We start from the raw sequence: 22,137 nt of genomic DNA on the forward strand, positions 1-22,137 counted from the left end.
ATCATGAATGCCAAGAGCAAGCAGCCAATCGCAGTTGGACCATTTTGGCAGTTCAAGGGCGTGTTTAGAGACTGTCTGGATGAGGGTGTTGATCTTGTCCAGGGCAGCTTTCCTAAGATGTAGATATGGACACACTTAAGCAATCCTGTTAGTTAGAAAGGCCTGTAATGCTGTAATGCCTCTAATGGTAATGTGCTTCTTTTTCTTTTGCACCACGCCGCCTACTCGACACCCTTCTGAAGAGGGGATTTAGCTGCCTGGCTGTCGTCTGAAGCCGACTAATGACTTCGTGATCGCGCGTGTTCTTTTACGCCCATAGTCCGAGTGTCCGAATTTTGGCTACTGGCGGGACCGGGTTCCCGCCTACTTGTAGATGAATTTCAGAAGGCATATCAGAGTTCGAGCCCGTTTTTCCTTTTATTGCGAATAATCAGAAACTCGGACTATGGCGAGCGGGTTAAGCCGTTTTGGACTGCGTGCTCTTGGATAATATCCGCCGCCGCTTGCAGCGGCTCCGCGATTTCACCACCGACGCAATGCAAGTCCAGACCATGACATCGATAGTTTATATTGCATGTTTCATGCGGGGGATCGCGTGAAGACGGGCGGCTAGATCTCTCATAGTGACATTGAGAAGAAACGGAGAAAGGATGGTGCCGCTTTTGATAAACCCCTATATATAGTAACGGCGCGCCCCTTGAGGAAGGTACTATAGGCTCTATTGCCAACATTAATTCTAGAAAGGTTTTCGAGCACGGCCCTGTGCGGAACGTTATCGAAGGCTTTGTGAACAACGCCGAGTATGGTTCTCATCGCACGGATGTGTGCCGGATTGAGAATGTCTTTTTGAGTTTGCGAGAGGATATCCTGCGTGGATAATTTAGGCCGAAATCCAGTCATTGTCGCCGGGAAGAGCTGGTTAATTTCTGCGCAGTCCAGTATGTTGAGGACCACATGTTCTACTTCCTTCCCTAGAATATAGGTCAGTGAAAGTGGCCTAATGTTTTGCGGGCTGAGTTCATTCCCAGGTTTTGGAAGGAAGATTATCTGGGCACCCTTCCATTCTTGTACGAGAGCGCTTTCCTGCCCCTGTTTTGTGAATAATTTGGTGATGTTTGTAATGGATTGATCGTCCAGATTTTCTAGCATCTTTTAATTTTGTCCATCCCGCCGGCTGATGTGCGTAGTTGGCAGAGTGCAGCTCTAACTTCCGCCTCCGTGAAGTCCTTCTCTAGAGCTTCATTTGTCTCCCTGTTCTATCCCATGTACACGTTGTCCTCTTTATCCCTGTTGCGACAACGTGCTGCTAAAAGGTCGATTAGAGCCGTGTCATCACCAGGGAAAGTGTGGAGAATTTTATAGATAATTTTCTGGGATGCGCTTTTCGTGTGATTCGGGTTAGGCATGTGCTTAAGGAGAGTCCATGGGTCCTTGCGCAGATTACCAGTCATGTTATCACAAAGCTCACGTCATTGCGTATTGCTTAATTGGTTCGAATAGCCCTGTATTTCTTTTTCCAATTCTGCAACTTGTTTCCTAAGATGCCGTTGAATTTGTTGCCCATCCATTTACTCCTGAATGGCCTGCGGTTTCTCCCATAAAGTTACTAATTTTGAGTCTGGCATAGGGCCCTCCTCCTCAAGGGGTGCTTCTAGCGTTTCATTTTCCGCATCTTGTATGAGCTTCTCGGTCCATGCGAAAAGTCTGCGATGTCCGTGAGCGACTTGCGGTTACGCACGTGTCGGAAGACATCCCACTTGTTGTGCTTAACCAATTGTGTTTTGCTCTTATATCCTCTAGAGGGGGCGGTGATGGTAATGAGGCAATGGATACTACTGAGGCAGGTTTCCGTGTTGAACTAGCTCATACCGTTCACACTCCTTACAAAACGTAGACCGGGTGCACTGTTTCAACTCACACTATTGCCGATGCGGGTGGGGAGGTTTGGGTCAATGACCAGTGTGAGTTCCAACTCGTTGGCCGCGGAAAGTAGGGCATCGCCCTTTTTACTGCACATTTAATACCCTATACAATGTGTGTGCGTGGGGCGGCGGGGGGGACGTTGAAATCTTCGGTATACGACAAATTGGGCTGTGCTAACGGCCTTGCTGGCCTTCCTCAGCTGGCCTTCCTTCCTTTAACGCCTTTGTCCCATGGAGTGCTGTAAACAATAAGAATGTTTAATACCTGTTCTGTTTCCGTTTAGGAAGAAGTTGTATGAAAGTGTATGAAATTTGCTTCTCCGCAGGGTCTATTTGCATAGCAGTGAGATTGCGCTGCACTGCAATGGCTGTGGACGGCGTAATAGCCGGATTGGTGATTTCAATAAAGGTGGCATATCCTGTATATATAACCTGTGTGCCTGTCTCCTGAAGGGCCACGACATCAATTTTTGGGTCGTAACTGGCTAATGCGAATTGCAAGGCAGCTCTCTTACGTGTGAACTACATGTAGTTCCGCTGGACAATCTTAACAGCCGCAGCCATCTGTCTTTCTTACTGCGTGGTACTGCCTCTACTGGGGATGACGAGGTCATCTTAAGGCCCTTGGTACTGTATGCCTTGGTGGAGGCGGTGCTGAACAGTTCGGCGCGGGGGTGTACTTCACCGCTTGGGAAGCACCCTTGCTATTGAGTGTGACATTAATCTTCGCCATCTCGAGAGTGAACATTTGTTGAAGACTAGCCAAGTTGTCTGCTCCAAGAGTTCATGAGCCTGGAGAGGGTGTGGGCCCGTTGAGCGATGGCCACCTTTAGCTTGCCTACTTTATATGCGAGCTCGGGGGTATCGAGTACATCCGGTTCGTCGCTCTCCTTCGAAAAAGATGTGTACAAGTGCTATTGAGTTGATAAGCGTTTTCGCTGCTTGAGTTCGAAGCGTTCAAAGGTAGACTTCCGTGACTTGGCAATCTGTGATCAGAAACATTCCTCAAGGGGCGCCTATTATCTAAAGCAACGCACTGCAGATTACTGTAATCATTCTCTGTAGGAATACAGCTTCACAAGCTTTCGATCATATATTTCGCCAATGCAGCGTTAGTACAAATAGCATCAATTGAAAAAAAAAACAATTGCGCTTGTTATGAAGACCTGCATTGGGCTAGCTGCATTGTAGTCTTATTATTCGGAGCAGTATAGTAATCGGATAGTGTTAGAGAAAACGGTCATTCATATGTCAGGAGTACAAGCTCTTTCATAATCCTCCGAAAGCGTCTATTTCGTGGGGACATTCAAACTTATAATAATTGGTTCGACTGCAAAACGTGACATAAAAGAAGAGAATAAGATCTACACTGTGTAAACCAGTGTCTTTATGAGATCCTAATAGGAAAGAGACCAGTAGTCGTCAGTAGTTACACGGAAGGTTTTTACTGCAATTTTTACAGGTATTAGATATCAACGGAAATGGTGGGCTGACCTGAAGGCTATAGTCAGTCGACCCTAAAACGCCGAATTGTATAAAGTATGGGCATACTGAACGTTCAGCTCACATAATAAGACACAGCTGCAATTTCCCGGAAGTAATCAAAGCTGAGCTTTGTTTACTTTTTGCCACTGGCTTTTCCCGCAACTCCATTTCCAAGCGCTCGACAAAATGCCAATCACGGTGACCCAGCTGCCTGTCACTCCGAAGTCTGGGAAATTCGGAATCGTGGTAAACGCCTGTTTCGATCTCACATTTCGTAGATTAGAAAACATTGGTTTCTTTTTCGCCCGTTTCGCAATCCTGTGATAAACGCACTTCTTTGGTATCGTGTCTGACAGACATTCAGTACTGTGAAGCGTACGTGCTCTCAAAATGACCTTCTTGACCTGCATTCGAACTACACTTAAGCCGTAGGATGAGACCGATAACTTCTGAGGTGTATTGTCGCCGTAAAAAGAAACAACGGAATCAAATATGAGCAGAAACATTTTCAAACTTTATGTTGACGTTATATTCGCTAGATAACTCACTTTTCCAAGGTGTACCCTGCAGCCGTGTCAAGTCACTTTGACTCATGCTGAGCGCTGCCTCCGCGGCCTGTTGGTGGAAATATCCGCTTCCGGTTATTGTGAGTGCTACGATCAGCGGCGTTTCATAATGTACCCTTTAGGAAGCAAGTGTTTTCGACAGATTTGATATTGTACTACCCAAATTGACAAACAGAGTTCACATTGTAAGCCCTTCCCTATAGCATGGCGCGTGCGTTTCTGGATGGGTAACCTACGACGCGCTACTCAACAATGCCTCTCCTGTTCACCGATATAAAAAGGTGTGCCGGTGAACGCATGCTTCTGCGCCCGTTCTGGACGTTAAAAATTTCACCCACATGGTTTCCCCATCTTCTTGAACTTACTGGAGTAAGCGTGTGATTCTGAAGCCACTTTTAGCCGTATCGAGGAATGCTCCTGCAAGAAAACGACATTTCGTGTTGTGCTAGATGACCTCATAGCAACGCGAGCTGAAAACGTATGCACAACGAAAGCAACACGCACAGAGTCAAACGCAACTGTCTCATGGATAAAAAATGTCGCAGTTAATGAGAAAATCACCACCTTACAGGCTTTTGCAGAACTGATTTCTCATGTTCAGCGCAGTGACCAAACTCTTCCATTTCACTAATAATTAGGCCTAAGACCTACTAGGCTACTGCTGAGCTTGGATGGTAGATGGTAGTTCATTCCCACGACCAGGCCAAAGATTTGTTCAGCTGCGAAACTTTGTTTCTGAAAAACCCGTATTGGATTCCCCTTCTAGCCTCGTCAACCTTCCTCAACTTTTGGGGCTTGTGAACATTCGTACTTTCTTTAGTGAAATAAAAGCGTAAAAAGTACCAGGAACGCTAAGCTCTGGCCCAACTTCAATGCCACCTATTCGAATGCCTGTAGAAGGAAGGAATTCCTTTCTGAGTTAACTACTGGGTGATTTTAATTAATATTGTCACATATTAGAGAAAACGTTAAATATTATTGACCACTGAAGGGAATCTTCCTTTAGGACTTGAAATTTTTAAAAGAAATTTTCACAAATTGGCAAGTTGGTAAAAAAAACATAGAAGCACATGCTTTATTTGGAAATTCCCAACTCAGAACCAAAGACACGTATCAAAGTTCTGTAAACTGTATTTGTTAGAGCATGCAAATCGGGCAAGTTTTACATACAATTTCTTCATCTTACGTAAATTTATTACATTGTTTACAAAGCTTTTGAAAAATTCGTACTCACATATTTGTCTTTTATTGAAAGCCATGTCGTATACGTCAACTTTATCCGCTTTAGATGTACTATTAGATGCAATTACCAGAATTGTTATATATTTTTATTGCTAAGTTGCACAGTTGTAAACTTGGTACTTTCGTTTACAGAAAGCTTGCGATTTTCAGCAATCTTTATAAAGAATTCACGGGTTAAATAAACCATTTTTTACCAACAGTCACTGGATTTGACCTGCTTTTAAATGCAAGCAACGTCATGAAATTTACTGCTGTGGTTACCGGGAAAAACGGTTATTCCTTGTGTATTCATTTAGATAGGAGCTCCCGGAAGGGTCACCACTGCACCAGGCCACATAGCAAAATTCGTTTACACGCTGGAAATTGTCACCTGCCGTCTAGAAAATATTCTACCGCAAAGGGTTTTTATATTGATTAATTACTGGCAGATTTAGAACTTTTTGCAAACGTCTCGAACTGATGATTTAAGGAGCCAGCGTTATTGCAGACATCTACACTCTCGCCAATTGGCCGGTCAAGCCCGCAAGCCAAATTTCTTCCCTGCGTTCTCCCATACCGAAGCCGGAGGATCTCGTCGCGCACACGTGACGGTCCGTGCCCTCTTTGTTGCGTGTGGAATGATTTTAGCTCCTGTTGCCGGCGACCATCAAGTGACCTTGAGCTAAAAGCCAGAGATGCAATCCGGGCACTCAAACGAGAACATCCAGGCAAGTTCCTAAACCTAAATTAGATCATGCGTGCAGCCAGTCGCAACTTAAGAAAATGCGATCTCTGGCACCCAACCCTTTGTATAGGACGGCATTACATACGCTAGTTACTGCCCAAAGAAGTTACAAATATATGGCTTCCCAGTTATCCCCAATGTTCCTTCACAATATCACTCAAGCTGTAGCATCTAGTAAGCTGAAATTTCATTTGTCATTTCCAAAAGCGGCGTTAAAAAGGCAGATACACGGAACCATACACTTCACTGTCATCTTTCGGCACTGAGAGAGGGCTGTTTGTGCTCTTTGAACGCTTGTTGGTAATGCGCTACCATACTCCCCTCGAGTTCTGCAGCGCGGGTTTTGCGTCGCCTCGAAAGATCGCACCACCCTGCGTGACGCCTCCTTCAGGCGATTTTCTCCTTCAAGCTGGAGAGTCCACTGTATCCCTGGCGTCTTTCGATGCCTGTGGTACCCACTTCAGCCGGTTTTCTTCTTCTAGCTGGGTTAGCGTCCATATGGACCAGTGCACAGTATGGCGTGGTGCGGTGTGGTGCGGCTTGGTGTGGTGGGATGTGTACTCGCGAACATCCGCTACATCCATCTTAAGATTCTGGCTAGTTTCATCTCCAACGAGCCTGCTTTGGCGTTTGCCATTTCATGCTTACATCTACTATCGATGACGGGAGAGCCTGCAATTTTTTCCCCCGTTTTAATGCTGTGCGACGCACTTCCGGTGAGCGTCTCCCGCTCGAGCCCGAGAGGTCTGGCGCCTGATTCGTTTCGCTCTGTGCACGACCTTGCGGGATGTGCGCGACAGCACATGCGGTGTTGTTTGCCTATTCTTGGCGCTGGATCCCTCAGTGCGCTCACTTTTGGAAAGGCTCGCCTGGCTCATCAATCGTTACCGCGATGGAGCGCGTCGTTGAGACTCGTGGTACCATAAGTCAGTTCCACAGGAACACTAAGGACAATAAGGTAGACGCGAGCGGATGAAAAAGCATGAACACGAGCAGGAACACGGTAGAGAATGACACAGCTTTGTTCTCTGAGCACGCGACTGCACGACGCAGGAACAAGTAAAGGAAAGAAAGCCACATCTGCCTTGCATCTAATACGCAGACATTCGGGCTGGTGTCTTATTGTTCGCCTAAATCGAACTTGTTCATTTAAACAACAAATCAAATAAATAACTGCTGTTGCGTTGAATAGTTCTGAAAATAACGTGTCACCGTAGGTGACATAACATTGCTGATAATTACGTTGGCACCCTTGTACGACTGACGTCGGCTGTCCGGGTAGGAACGTGACGCTCGCGAGGAGAAGGGCGCACGGTGCTTGATCTGTAATTTCTTTCTGTTCTGGCCGCGCGTAGCGGTGTAACACCTTGCAGATACAACGTTTAGCGCGCATTGTATGCGCTGTGGTTGTCAGCCCAAAAAGGGGCAGACATGGTGAGGAGCTCGTGTACTCTATCTAAATGCATAGAAAGGCAGACATCGTCTTTTTTTGGAAACCACAGCATTAAACTTGACGAGGTTTGTTGTATTTAGCGACTCTTAGTAGCAAATGTTCTAGGCCAAATTTTTTTAATAAATTTTTTCAAAATCGGAAATTTTCTGAAAAGCAAACATTCAACTTTACAACTCTGTGACTCAGGAAAGCAAAACGACATCACAATTCTGTGAACCGCATATAATAGTACATCTAAAACGGACAAAAATCATGCATGACACATGGCTATTAAATGGACACCTACCATGTCAGTTGGATTTTTGCAAAATCCTTGTAAGGAATGTAACAAATTCACGTAGAACATTCAGTGATATATAAAATTTCTCCGCTTAAGTTGCGCTCTCGAATTCAGTTGACAGATTTGCGATACCTGTTCTTGGAACTCAGCTATGAATTTATAAACTTCGGCCTCTAATTTTTTTTTAACTTGACAATTTTTGAAAGTTTCTTATTAAAAATTCATACCCTAAATTGAAATCCAGCTTCAAACACTCAATATATAATTTAACTTTCTCGCTTAAATGCAACAAGCTTAATTAAAATTTGACCTTGTGATTATCTCAGAAATGTATTTCTGACTTAAACATGTACTTGAAAAGGCGGCATTGAAGATCTGGTCCAACTAAAGCTTCCTCTTAAAACCTGTAATGGTACAGCGTTTTGCATGAAACATGACTGAAACCAGGCATGACACAAAACCTGTGCCATGCGGACACGGCGAACTTCTATCACACTGCGCAAGGCCTTTTATTGAAGAATCCGACGGTGTTATTTTTCTGAAGCTACAAGTAAGGGTTCTAAAAAACACTAAACCGCTAACCAAATTACAGTTTAACCGCAACGATGAGGCGTGGACAGACGCAGCAAAATATTAGAAATACCAGAAGCAATAGAGCAAGGTAATGGTCGCACTTTTATATTCCATATTAATTGCAGTAAACACAGGCTTAATAAATAAACAAGCTGGTGCCAAATGCGCATAGAAAAAAATGAATAGATTTGATTCGACGACAGAAAGCACTCGATGTGACAGCGCTGGCCTGATGGCGTCGCCGGCGGAGGAGATTGCGAGCACATTTTGAGCGAACACTTCGTGCTGCATCTCGCTTGAACAATAGTTTGTGCCATGGTTGCAAAGTAAGATTGCATAACTCCCAACATTAGGCACGTGGGAACGCAACAGCCATGAAGTGACCAGCTATCCCGTCTCGCCCTTAGCATGTCTTACGCCGACTGGTCCTATTAAGGGGACGTGACTCTTGCACTATGTGAAACCCACAATAAGCTGAGCGTCAGGACACGCTTGTGAAATAAAGCGTTTCTGTCGTAGGCGTTAGCGCCATAGTAAACAGATATCACTCGTTTGTTTTTTTTTCTTTCGGAAGTGGTCCATTGTCCTAATTTATAAAGGAGTATTTGGTTATGGCCGGCCTGGCTTCATCGCACTGCCATTTATTTCAAGCAGAAATAGCCGTTGGAAGTGCATTTCTTAAGCATTATCCGTGCCATGCTGCAAATTTCCTCTTTGACACCCCGAGACACTTGACCAGTAGCTGGTGCCTATGGACTGCTATGAGCACACATCAGACGACAGGGAGCCTGGAGATCCAAATACGACAAGCTGAAGTACGGTACTTTGTTGGAAAATAGGTGTAGCCATGGACCTTCTTCCACTTGCAGCCATAGCGTGCAGCTTACAATACAAAGTTTAGCATACACGGTTTAAGCAATATTCTCTATGCTCCAGTTGTTTATTCAAGAAGCTAAATCGATGGCTCCGCGCACTATTCAATTGCTCTGACGATGATAAAGCTTTGTAAAATATGTATGCTTCATCGGCATAGTAGGTATGAGAATTCCGGAGATTTGAGCGAGGCCAGCTATGGCGAAATCGCACGCTTTCGCATGAAAGGAGTACAGCTCTCGCGGGAGACTGTCAGCCTCTACTGAGAGATGGATCCACTCACTGAACCTTGTCACTTCAACGTGGTGCTTTCATCGGAGGGCTAGGTACCTGGGGCTCTCCCACAGCAAGTGCGTGATGCCTGGCTCAGCTACTTTATTTTTTTGCGTGCTGGACAGCCTGCTTGCATCAGTGGTAACTCTTCCGCAGCATTATTCGGAAGACATCTTCTTCCCTTACCTGCACACCAGCGTGCAAGTACTTCTGGTGTAAGTGCAAGGGCCCAATAACGACAAGACTGTTCCAAAATTATTCTAAATTTAAACTCCTTACTCCATATTTGCGAAACCTCCGACGCAAGCACCACGCGCTGACCCAAAGCGTTCTTTGAGCAGCCCAATAAAAATATTTCCTCGTTTATGAAAGGCCACTTATGTTGCCTTTAAAAACGAATAATATAACCTACCTTGACGGGTTTTTCTTATCGAATAGGCTGACAGGATGCGACGAGCATGTAGAAAAGAAGATGCTTTCAGTAGGCTGGAGATACATCATTGAAAGTGGAATAAAGGGTGATTAGGGCGATGGCAGCGTCTGCGATTGCTCCGTTTCCCTTTGCTGTGCCTGCGGTGGGGAAACGAAATTCAAAGCGTGCGGGCAACGGAGGGCTATAAATGCCATTAAATGGATCCTCAGCGCAGAAGAATTGGCAGAGCGACGTCACATGCGTGTCAAAAGGGCTGAAAACCAATTTACTGCTACTCAAAAAACACTTTTAATAAACGTAAAGAAATCCATTCTCCTACGCAGCTTCGAGCAGCCCTTGGCAGAGCGATCGGTGGGGAGCAATCTTCTACTGCTTTTCGAACGGAGCAGTCTCCTGCTATTTCGAAAGAATATTCAGTTTTTTTCGACCTAGTGGTCCGTCTTTCGTGCGCACAGGCAACTTTCAAGTGTTTAGTTTTCGCTACTTTGTCCCATAGCGTGATAAAACTGGGCACGACCCAAACATTTTGGGCCTGTAGCAGAGTGCTAACGGCGAAACAAGGCGCAGAATCAAAAATAAGTATTCTTGTACGTGTAATTATATATAATCAGTGCGTGCCCTTAATACCTGATAGAGAATTTTCGTAGTTTGCATGACTTCGCGTGACAGACAGTCGAAATGGTTGTAGCCCGAGACATTTTCGACTGATCGAGGCGGACGAGTGGGAGACGCGGAATATAAACGGCTTGGAAAAGCTTTACGTTAAGCGCTCCAGTAAAGGTGCAAGTTTTGCGGAAAATTATTCCACAAGCGCGCGGCAAGCTGGCAGGCGACGGATCTTCCTTCGGCGTTTGTTGACGTAGGCTTTCGTGGAGCTGTCATCGTCTCTATCACTATTCTTATAAGCCCGTCTTCTCTTGCGACATTCTTGTGTGGGCATGAAAGTGGCACGTCGCTGAAGAAGATAAATGCTTTTAGTATTGCAAAAAATCAGTATTTACACTTTATAAGGATGGATCACTTATATATTTGGTAGCTCAGTCGGTCGATAATAATATGCAACGGGTACATATGTTTCTAACGAGTGATGCAATCAAGAATTGAGAATAGTAGAACTTTCTGAGTGCACCAATAGCAAACACGTCTTATATATCGTCTTAGTGCAGTTTTCATCAATACAACTTTGCCAGGCATCCCTCGCTAGGTGATCACCGTCATTCTATTGTCGTCATACATCCGTTTCATGCCATTGTCATTGATGCGTTGTCGTCAGTCTGGCGTCATCCGCCCATTATTTTGAATCCTTTGTCGTTAGTAGAATATCGGTAGTTCTTTGAGGAGCAACTAAAGCTAAGCACACTTGTTTGCTTTCGTTCTGCTCCAACCAGCATGGGACTTCTGCGACTGAAAGGCTTCCCTTAGGTTCCTACGTCCACATATCGTTCAGCCTTGTTGTCGGCAGTTGTGTAAAAAAGTTGGCTGTGATGTTTTGAAAGCATGCCATAATACTCTGCTACTTCTCCAAATACAAACATGCATGCGGGGATACAATCCTATGGGCGCACACGTGAGCCCATACATCAAAGGGGACATGCACACAGGAAACTTCGCAGGTAATTGGGAGCTGCTATGAATGTGACAGCCAATTTCGATTCGAGATGCCCTGCCTTATCCCTGCCATCATGTCGTGCAGCTTCAGGTGGAACTGTAATTGATTGAGCCTCTCTATGTCATCCTAGAGGGACCGCAAGGCTAAAGCGCTTTTATTTGACACCTGCCTATAGCACATTTCCAATTGAGCACAGCTAATGTTTTCCGTCACCTTCCTTTGACACGATAAAACTGACGCCCACTCCACAGTTTTCGGCCGGGTCAAACAGGACGCCCCTCTGATTTAAACGCAAGACCAACTCGAGCGTCGAACAATCCCGGAGAGTTAAGATGGCGGGAATAGCGTCTCTCGTATTCACGGCACTGTGGTTTTCGGCAGCTGTCCTGGGAAAGCTCGGCACACCCGGTGGCCCCAGAAAGCTACAACATGACATCGCAGACAGTTTCCAGGTAGCGTTGAGGCTCAACTTCTTATCGTGCTCATTTATTATTTCTATTAATTTCTTTATTCGTTTTTTTTTTCTGTTCAACCTCTTGCGACCCGAGTGCATTTCAGAGAGCAGTGGTATGTGAAAAAGAATTAGGATTCTCTATGTGGCCATGACACAGCCCTCCAATACAGTAGAGAGGCCCATATGGTTTTCCAGCCATGAAAACTGCTCTCTCATCGTAAGTTTAATTGTAAATTTCAATTTTAAGCATTGCGCTGCTAACCACGAAGTCGCGGGATCAAATCCCAGACACGGCGGCCAGACATAGGAGCGAAATGCAAAAACGTCCGTGTACTGTACATTATGTGCACTTTAAGACTCCTAGGTGGTCAAAATTATTCCGGAGCCCTTCCTCCACCACTATGGCGTGCGTTATAACGAGATCATGGTCTTGGAATGCAAAGCCCCAGAACTGAATTCTAATTTATTTGAACCTGCTGCTTTTAAGGCCCTACTTTCGACAGCGACCATCATTTTTGCGCGTGTCGCCTGGCATGAGGATGTGTATGGATACGGCTTTGTCGACTACATCGAAAGAGTCCGAAATAGCATCAGATGACTACCTTCGCACGGTGGGACACTCAAGAGCGCCTCAAGGCCGTATCAGTTGAATGCGCCGATGGTTAGTACCTCGAGGAGGTGAAGTTTCTTGTAACGAATTCATGCGTAGATGGAGTCTCATTGGCACTGCCGGTATATATAGTCGTCCAGGGGCCAGTGTGAGATGCGTTGAGCGGTGAGCGGCCAACGCTGCCATCGAGGGGCGCACGAGCCTGCCTGGCACACTTACTTAGAGTAAGTACTTTACTGCCTGTTGGGTGTTGTCCTGGCCCCTTACTTTTTACTACGTATTGTCCTGACCACACAGGCTTCCGACACATATTCGACTTCGGTTACCTAGAGCGAGTACGGAATAAAAAGAAACAGCTCAATTGCCTCGCGCCTTTCACTGGCTTCTTTCGTTGTATTGTTGGGCTCCAGAGCTGGTGATCCGGACGTCACACGACTGCAGGGACAGAGGGAGTACTGACGTGCATCATCAAGTACGAAAGCTCAGGTGCCTCCTTCAGTATTGAACATGCCATTCTACAATTCGGTGTCTCCACCATCGCTACCCTGTCATCATACCGTAAATGGAGGCCGGTGACCTGGTTGCTTCAGGTGGACGCTCACATCCAGCTATCACACACCAGCTGCAAGGTCCTGATGGTTCTAATGTTTGTGAACCCAATCCTAGCAGCTGTAATGGAAATACTCTCAGACTTTCTCTTCTCATTCTCCCCAACATCGCCGCTCTCGCTCTCTGATCACGTCAAGACCAGCACCTTTTTAATGAAGCACTGCGTCTGAACAGTCGTACGTCAAGCAAAATCGCTAGCTGAAGATGTCGGCGACCACCGCCCAAAGGAGATTCTGTGCCCAAAGCATCAACTTCCCAACAAAAACACCCACGGCAACGACCGTGCACTGCTTCGCCAACAGCCCTTACAAGCCCCGTTTACATGAATGCGAAAGTGGCACATCGCATTTCCAAGCGCATTTGGGAAAGGCGATGCGACGCCGTTCTCATGTAGCGCATTAACTCTCGCGAGAACGTAGCCCCACATGGTGTAGTATAAGGGAAGTGCAGTCGACTTCCGGTGTAAGTGGTTTCCGGTAGTGGGCTGAGTGCACGTTGGTGGCTGAGTGCCGACAAATAGTTTCGCGTAGAGCACACTGCGGCGAGCGAACTTGCCGTAGGGGACGCAATTTTGCTTCTGCTGCGGGCGTTGCTGTCTCGCAGGTTCAACAGCACGGCAGTCCCGCAGCTAATTCCTTCCCATAATTCCTGATGCGACGATCCTGCGTTTGCATGCTCCGCGAGAGTCGACTCGCGCCCGTAAATCTACCCTCGCCTGGCGCATTAATGCGACGCGCCTTCCTAGCGCATTACCGCTGTTTACATGAATACGATGCGCTAGAAATTCGATGCGATGCGACACTGTAGCATTCATGTAAACGCGGCTACAGTGGCTGAAATGTAACGTCATGCTGTAGCACGACACACATGAGGCGATTTTGCCTGTCATGCGTCGTACGACGCGTCATGTCCGACTTGCGGCATGCGACGAATAAAGGCACATGGTACGAATGAGCGAGCGGCGCGTCGCTCCATCCAGAACCGGCGCCCCTGCATGGACACTCGGAATAGTGCGTAACTTCGCACAGATTTGAAAGCAAACATGTTTGCACAGACCTTCAGTTTTGAACAAACAATCACAATATAAACACGTCAATGCGAACATCGTAGACGTCTTTCCGCAAGGCCACGTTCGCAGCGTCGGTTGCATTGACAGCCGCCGAAGACTACGAGCTGGCACGCATAGCTCGCTCGATCGTCGAATCCGACACCGGTGGCGCTTGACACGATCGCATTTACATGGCATGCAGCTCGTATAACGAATTGCCTGTGTTAGTCGGCACAACGTGGATACAATTACGTCGCGCTTAAACTGCAATACATTTGATTTACTCGGTGCCCACGGAAGTGAACGAGCAAGCCAGGCGAGCTTGCGATCGCTGGGAGACTGTATAGGCCTAGCTCGCCGGCCGTCTTTTCCGGGGCCGACCGCCCATACGATGCGTCCGCAGTTCGCAATAAAAGGCCCAATCAATGTCTGAACATCTATGTTCCTCTTAAGGGAAAATACGATTCGTTTTCCCGACGCCGTTGGTAGCGATAAGTAAACACGCCAGTCACGCGAGGCGCTGCGCATAGACGAGTGCTGCGGCGTCTGCGCTGACCACTTCCAAGTAGAAATCGCGCCAACGATTTACTATTTCGCACAACCTTTTATAACATGCGCACTTTCGAGGTCACTTTATTCGATGTTTCCTATCAGAAACGAATTGTAGCCGCACTCTTAAAACGGTTGCACCCTTTGGGGTGTACGTTTGTCCCACAACGATAATCGTAATCTGCCTTGGTTACGTTTCCTTTCTTGACAACTCGGTGCTCGCTGCTTTCCTGTCGAAAATGCTGTGTCACACTGATAACACGCAAGCCGTTCGTGACTGGGAAGTACCGGGCTCGCAGCGTTAAAGAAAGAAAACGCGGGCAAGGCAGATGACGATTATTGTTGTAGGACAAGATAAGTCCCAAAGGGTTTTTACGGAGCAGCTTCAAATATTTCAACCTCAGCAACGGCAAATGACAAGACAGCAAAGCACCCGAAGTCTCAACGTTGTGTTGAACGCGGTACCGTGCAGTTGCATTTTCTTGTCGGTTTTCAAGCGTGAATTTCCCGATGCATCTTGAAAGGTTATCTTACCTCACTTATTAAATTTGACAAAGCAAAAGTGTAGGCTATCGTAATGAATTTTCACGATAGCATTAAGTCCGTGGCTTGAATAAACAGCGTCGTTAATTTGTTTTCGAATATTAGATGCACTTAAGTTGCACCTCTTCTCTCAATAATTTTTTTTCTTGCACAGAAACGAATGAACATTGACTATGTTGCGGACTATGTATCCTTACTGCACCTGTATTAACACTGCCTTTGAAAGATAATTAGCTGTACAGCTAGTAAATTAAGTAAATTATTCGATCGCTATAGTGGCACAGTGACAACGCACCCTCCTGCACCGTAATGTAAAACTCGTGCAAGAATGCGAAACGTAGGCAAACAGCCTGTTCTTGTGGGGATAAAACTGTTAAAGAAAAGTAAACCAAAACTGTGCAGTGAAGTCAGCCAGTTGCATCCCTTCCTGTGAAACTGAATGTTTTAAATACAAGAAGTTCTTGCACGTTCACAGCTGATCAAGTCTGCAGAAACATTTATGCTTTACATGTTTCTAATTAGTTCGTGATCACATATATTAGTGTGTAAACACATGTAACGATATCCGCTGTGATTACTATCTTTATAAGTAATGAAATACCATGCTACTTGCAAGAACATATCACCCGAGGATTTTAGAACAAATCTCTGCACACAATATGTGGTTTATGCAATAAAGGAGCACAAACTGCTTTTTGCAATGACGAACTTATTCCAAATTTTACTTGCATACAGGCAAGGGAAAAATGTATAGACAAAGATATTGTTCTTCAATTCAGTCACCTGCCACTGTGGCTATAGCATTCTGCTGCTAACACAAGGCGAGGGGTTGATTTGCCAGCCATGGAAGTCCCATTTCGATGGAAGTCATAGGTAAAAGAAACCTCTTACAGTTAGATTTACTTCACCTTTTATTGAACCCTTAAACATCCAAATAGTATTGCATAGGGGGGCATGCTTATGCAAAATCTAACACCAATCGAAAGGAAAGGGCACAATTGTAAAACAACCATCTTTCGTGATAATTCGAGAGTGTAAACCTTCATTGCATCAATATGTATTGTTCAACAGCACTGCACAAATAAGCATAATCAGGTATAGCAAGTACTCTGTCAGGAAGCTGGTTCTACAGATGTATAAATGTCAAGACATGAATGCTCATACTACGTCGCACACATAGCACAAAGAAAAAGCTTTTTGAAGAGTTGTCCCTTCTGGCAGATATGAGTGGGTCATAAGAAGCAGAAACTTTATTGCAGGGCATTGTGTGAAAGAATTAAGAGAGTGAAGAGGCTTTTAATATCAGTACCTCATGCTAGTCTAAGAAGAAGAACGATGAGCAAAAATATTTCTGGTAGAGCACCTAAGTTGAACGGTAACTATTTGAAAGAAAAAAAATCCAGGTGAGAGTTGGAGGTACATTTGGCCCACCCACACCAACAACACAGGCATACTACAAGAAATGCTACAGCCTATGATGTACTACAGCCTATGGGAAAGCTATCTTATACAGAAATCAAGAATGATGCAACAAGCCCTCGACAACACTGCAGACTTTCTTGGCCAGGCTGGCCTCTCGCTTTCTGAAAGTCAGCTTACATCAATGTCGGAAAAAAGACTAGTATCAAGAACTACTCTAGATTGCACATTGTGCTCCCAATAGCTCAAGTCAACATCCACAAATCCTCGGCTAGTGTAAGACCATGACGGCAGAGCCAGCACGTGGGTGAAACAATTATGCCATGCCTGAACGCAAATTCTACACCTGGTGAAAATAATAATCTTGAAATCATGGGGGGTGGACGAGTGGATACTATGGAAAATCGCCGATGCTGTGTTTGTGTCCAAGGTATTGTACGGTATGAATTGCCAGCAGCACACAGAAAAGACAACCCGTCGAGTGCAGCCATCGGGTAATAACAGGTATTTCAAACCTTACCATGCTTGAAGACCTCTATGAGAAAGAGCAAACAAACAAGCACCTAGACAGTGTAGAGTTGCAGCCTGGAGCACAAATTCTTTGCCTAAAGAACTCAGAACCTGGTCACAAGATACTATGCCAGCTAGCATATGAGATGCAAAGACGACTACCCCTCCCTTCAGAGACAACCTCGGGAGCACCTGAAATTGAAACACAACAGTCCCATACCGTGCAATATAGTAGCAAACAATTAGGCCAGGAGACTATGTGCTATGTGCAAACATACAGAGGAGGTTGCTAATCATGAAGATGCAAGCAAACATCAGGCACACATACTACACTGATGTGGCAATAGGGGTGTGACAGTACTATGACACTACATAAAACTAAACCCCATATAAGTAAGTACAATTCCAGGTCATCCTACACCTAGAAAAGCTCAACTGAAAGCAATCAAAGCAGCATTTGTGGTGCAGATTACACCCTGCACGACACCTTGCGCACCTGCATGGATTCACCAGAAACTGTCTAGGCCTGCACATCACGCGAGATTGTCAGGGAAATCAGGAGATTGACACGCGACTTGCAAGCACATGGCCAGAAATTAAATCACAGGATACTTAGCCATGCAAATATTCCAGGACACAAGCAGGCTTATAAGCCCGACATAATAACTAAAAAGTAGACGAGTTGGTGTGTATTCATTATTAACTAAAGTGCAACAGATAGACAACGGAGAAGAAGGAAGCGCTCTGTGTGTTCACTTCGTTCTTGTCCATCGTATTTCTGTTGCGCTATAGTTAATGAATTAATGAGGCTGCACAGGAGAATGATACTTTTCTGCCCAACGGCCCGATTTCACATCCAAATCCATGCTTGCGCGCGCACGCATGGACGCACGCACGCACGCACGCACGCACGCACGCACGCACACAAATGTTGCAAGCGTGCATAGCATGAAGCAGTATCAACAGGATGACACTAGAGATGGATGAGGACTAACTTTCAACTGAGGTTCATTGTAAAAATGTGTCGAGTTGTACAAATTACCAGAAAAAAAAAGACGATGAGCAAAACGAGAAAAAAGTGAAAGCAGGAGCCAACGTTTCGACAAGTGGACTAGTCTTCTTCAAAGTCCACTTGTCGTAACGTTGGCTCCTGCTTTCACCTTGTTCTCGTTTTGCTCATCGTCTAGAATTTCCATCTCCCACCTTCCCTGTGTTTTCCCCAGAAAAAGAAAGACGTCTTTGAAGGCTGGATAAAAATTGGTGCTTGATGCAGCCAAACAAAAATAAAAATGCTACAGAAACAAAATACAGAAAAATTCTAAGTGCAGGAACGAAATCATTACCATTGCCAATCCTGCATGCTCGCACCTTTCAAGAAACACTGTTCTTATTCCAATAGACAGACTGATAGCTTGCTTATGCAAGCACACTCTTCCAGTTTCATGCCATTGAAAAAAATAACGAATTTCTTCGAAGGTAGCCACAAGCACACTTGGTGATCACAATGTTTTTTTTCCCTGGACTTGTATATCTATATGTATATTCTGCCTTTCTCGTTTTTATGGTTGGTTTCATCAAGCACTAGTTTTTATCAGGTTTTATTGCTGTACTACTTTCTGGTAACCTTTATGGATCACTGCATTTTCACAATGAACCTTTTAATTAGAAGTTAACGTACCCTGTTCTTACTGATTCACACTATACATTCTCGCTACATTGGCCAAATAAAAGATTTTATAAGGTACACAGAAGCACCATAAGGGCCACAAACGGAACTTGTTGCAGTCTAGAAAAATAAAGAATAGGCTGGCTGCAAACGACACCAGAGAAGGAGAAGCAAAAATTAAAGTGTGTTTCCTGACAGGAAATGCTTCCATTTCTAACGGAGGCCGTGCTGAGAAGATTCTCCCAACATTTTTAGATCTACAGCTTCCATAATTTCTCTAGGCAGCCGATCTGCACAGAATGCTAGCTTCTTCCTCTACAATGCACGCTCAGATGTCGAGAGTGCATTGTAGAGGAAGAAGCTAGCATTCTATGGAGATCGGCTGCTTAGAGAAATTATTGAAGCTGTAGATCTAAAGACACTGGGAGAATCTTGTCTCAGCATGGCCTCTGTTACACTTTCAGAGATGGATGTGTTTCCTTTTAGGATCGGTATGGACACACATCAGATTTTGCTTCTGCTTTTTGTGCAAATTCGATTTATTGCTTGTTGACCAGCATTTATTCGGCATGTTCAATAAACTTTTATTTGTTAATACACCTCATTATCGCCTTAGTCTCATGATCGCCTTTTGTGCAAATTCGATTTATTGCTTGTTGACCAGCATTTACTCGGCATGTTCAATAAACTTTTATTTGTTAATACACCTCATGATCGCCTTAGTCTGTAGCCGAAAGGTGTTCATTCTTTTTACAGTGAAGCTGTATATGCCTAGGCGAAGCACTCGTGGTCCGATCACAAAAACCCTCGTGTAGGGGTATGAGGCATTGCATTTGTATTACATGATGGCCGGAGAAATTTCTTGTTGGGTAGACATAGAAATGCTTATGCATTTAAAAAATATACATTTATCTACGTATTATTGCAGGGAAGGGACACAGAGGGGGACGGGGTTAAGAGAAGATCATGATGTCATAATTATCTCGCAGAAAAAGGGGGTGAGCCATTAACTACACCGATAGTGAGGTCGTTTCTCTCTCGCAGCAGAACGTGTGCAGCAGTCTCTCTCCGACATGCCAATAGGTATAAGAATGTGTCCCTGTATTTAATTAAAGGAAATGTGCAGCCCCAGTGTGGCACTTGGTAACTGCAGTTCATAACCGAGTCATAACTACTATGATCAACGCATTACAAAACACAAATGCATAACATACTCCAGAAAGACTTTGATGGACCCACTGTATCAAAACAATGAACCACTCATTGCCCTTTCCATGATGGTGATCTTGCGAAGTGCGATGTGTGGCATTCCAAATAAACAATGTGATAAACTCAAGCAAAACGTGAGCGTAACCACGTTAAGAAACACAGACATAAGCAATAATATAGAAAAACTTGAATAAACCGTTGGAATTAACCCAGTGATAAACACCGGAGCCGCACATTTCAGCTTCGCTGGTGTACCATCTGTACAGGGTGCATGGGCAGTAATTTTTTTTCTGTTATTGTTTATTAAGTATTGTATATTGTAGTGCCAGTAAAACACGTTGGGCTAGTTGGTGCATTGTATTGGTGCTGCTTTTTTGCTGTTTTTTTCTTAATGTTGTGTCCTTTTTGCTTTTGTAACTACTTTTTATTCCCCCTCACCTAATACTCCAACCTTGCAGCGTGCGAGGTATAAAATAAGTACATAAGCACATGTCATTCATTCATCTGCATACACCTCGCACCATTCCTTGCTCAAGAAATGTCACTGTGTTGATGTCTCGCAGTGTGCATGTACATTAACTATCGTTTGCATTTCGGTAAAGTTTGTGAACAGTGTATTGCATAAACATTACATGACATTAAGGTTATGACCTATGCGGTGCATAAGCAAACGTTGCAAAAGGTGACATGTTGGATTGTTGAAAGTAAGACCAATTGTATATATCGCAGTTTCTTTAACAGCATTTAATTGACCCCTTGACTAAAACTTCACTTCGCATAGATTCGAACACGTGCACTGAATCTGCAGCTTTTTCTTGCTCATTAATGTGGTCATTACGGCTTAGCCACATTGTGGATTTGAAAACAAAGTTCAATAAATTCGTTTGTTGCAATATAAAAATATGCATAGATCACTGCGATTACAACACCAGAACTTGATACAAACATACCCACTATAGGATGCAGACAAATGCTCAGAACAAACTCCAGAATGTTTGCATCCTGATACTTATGGAAGTGAACAGTTTCATTGCATGCCTGTCAATGAGAGGGAGAGAGAGCGTAAACTTTATTTTCAAATCAATAAGATTTGAGTCCGGCGTCCTTTTAGTGGGTCTGGGCACCCGCCGCGGACGCGGTTCCGAGACTTTGTCTCGAAGCGGCTTCCTCGGCTCGCTGGACGGCCCAGAGTTGCGCTGTCAGGTTCGAGCAGAGCAGTGTGGTCTTCCAGCGCGACCGGAGGCTGGCGGTGGAACAGACGGAAGGGTCGGCACTGCCCGACTTGTTTGTTAAGTCCCGACACTCCCATAACATGTGATTTAGTGTGGCAACCTCGCCACACGATGTGCATCTGTTTGTAGTGTACATGTCTGGATATATGGTGTGCATGAGTCTGGGGTTTCTGTAAGAATCTGTTTGTAATTGTCTGAAGTGTACTGCTAGCATCCTGTCTAACCTAGCGTGAGGGAATGGGTATACGCGTCTTTGTAACTGGTAGTGTGTCCTGATGTCGTGGAACCTGGTCAAACGATCCTCCCACGCCCAGACGTTTTCAGTACCCCGCGAGGGCTCTTCCTCCGATGATGCTCGGTGAGTGAGGCCTTGAGCAACGCGGTGAGCCGCTTCGTTGGGGTTACTCTGTCCAATGTGTGCCGGGATCCATAGCAAGTGCCTTCGGGTATCGAAGTCGGCCTCTCCCTGAGGTATGGGATCTCGCTGGAGTTTCTGATACGCCTCTTGCGAGATGCGCCCATTTGCAATATTGCGAATTGCCGTTTGCAAATCGCAGATCACGTATGTCGCTTTGGTTTGTGTGAGGGCCAGTGCTATGGCCGCTTCCTCTGCCGATTCGGCATGTGCCGTGTTCACGGTGACGCTCATGAGGTGGTTGCCTCGGTGGCTAGTAACTGCCGCCACTATACTCTTCCTGTCTCGATAACGGGCTGTGTCGGTGAAGACCGCCTCCTTGTTGTTGGAGCAACTTTGGTTCATGTGTTGCGCTCTGGCTTTACGTGTCCCCGTGTGGTGTTGGGGGTGCATGTTGCGAGGCAATGGGGGTACGTATAATTGCTCGCGTATGGTTCTTG

At 45.2% G+C, this 22,137-nt stretch overlaps 1 protein-coding gene across 1 annotated transcript in view; it reads left to right on the forward strand.

Moving 5' to 3' along the window:
• The first annotated feature begins 11,615 nt into the window (after positions 1 to 11,615).
• The window catches only part of LOC126523311 (uncharacterized), a 34,992-nt gene continuing 24,470 nt past the window's right edge, over positions 11,616 to 22,137 (forward strand). Inside the window, exon 1 of the mRNA XM_055066946.2 lies at positions 11,616 to 11,885. Within this exon, the coding sequence (XP_054922921.1) occupies positions 11,766 to 11,885 (120 nt within the window). The 5' untranslated portion in view covers positions 11,616 to 11,765. The remainder of the gene's footprint in view (positions 11,886 to 22,137) is intronic.

Source organism: Dermacentor andersoni, chromosome 6 (assembly GCF_023375885.2).
Source record: "Dermacentor andersoni chromosome 6, qqDerAnde1_hic_scaffold, whole genome shotgun sequence".
NCBI lineage: Eukaryota > Metazoa > Arthropoda > Arachnida > Ixodida > Ixodidae > Dermacentor > Dermacentor andersoni.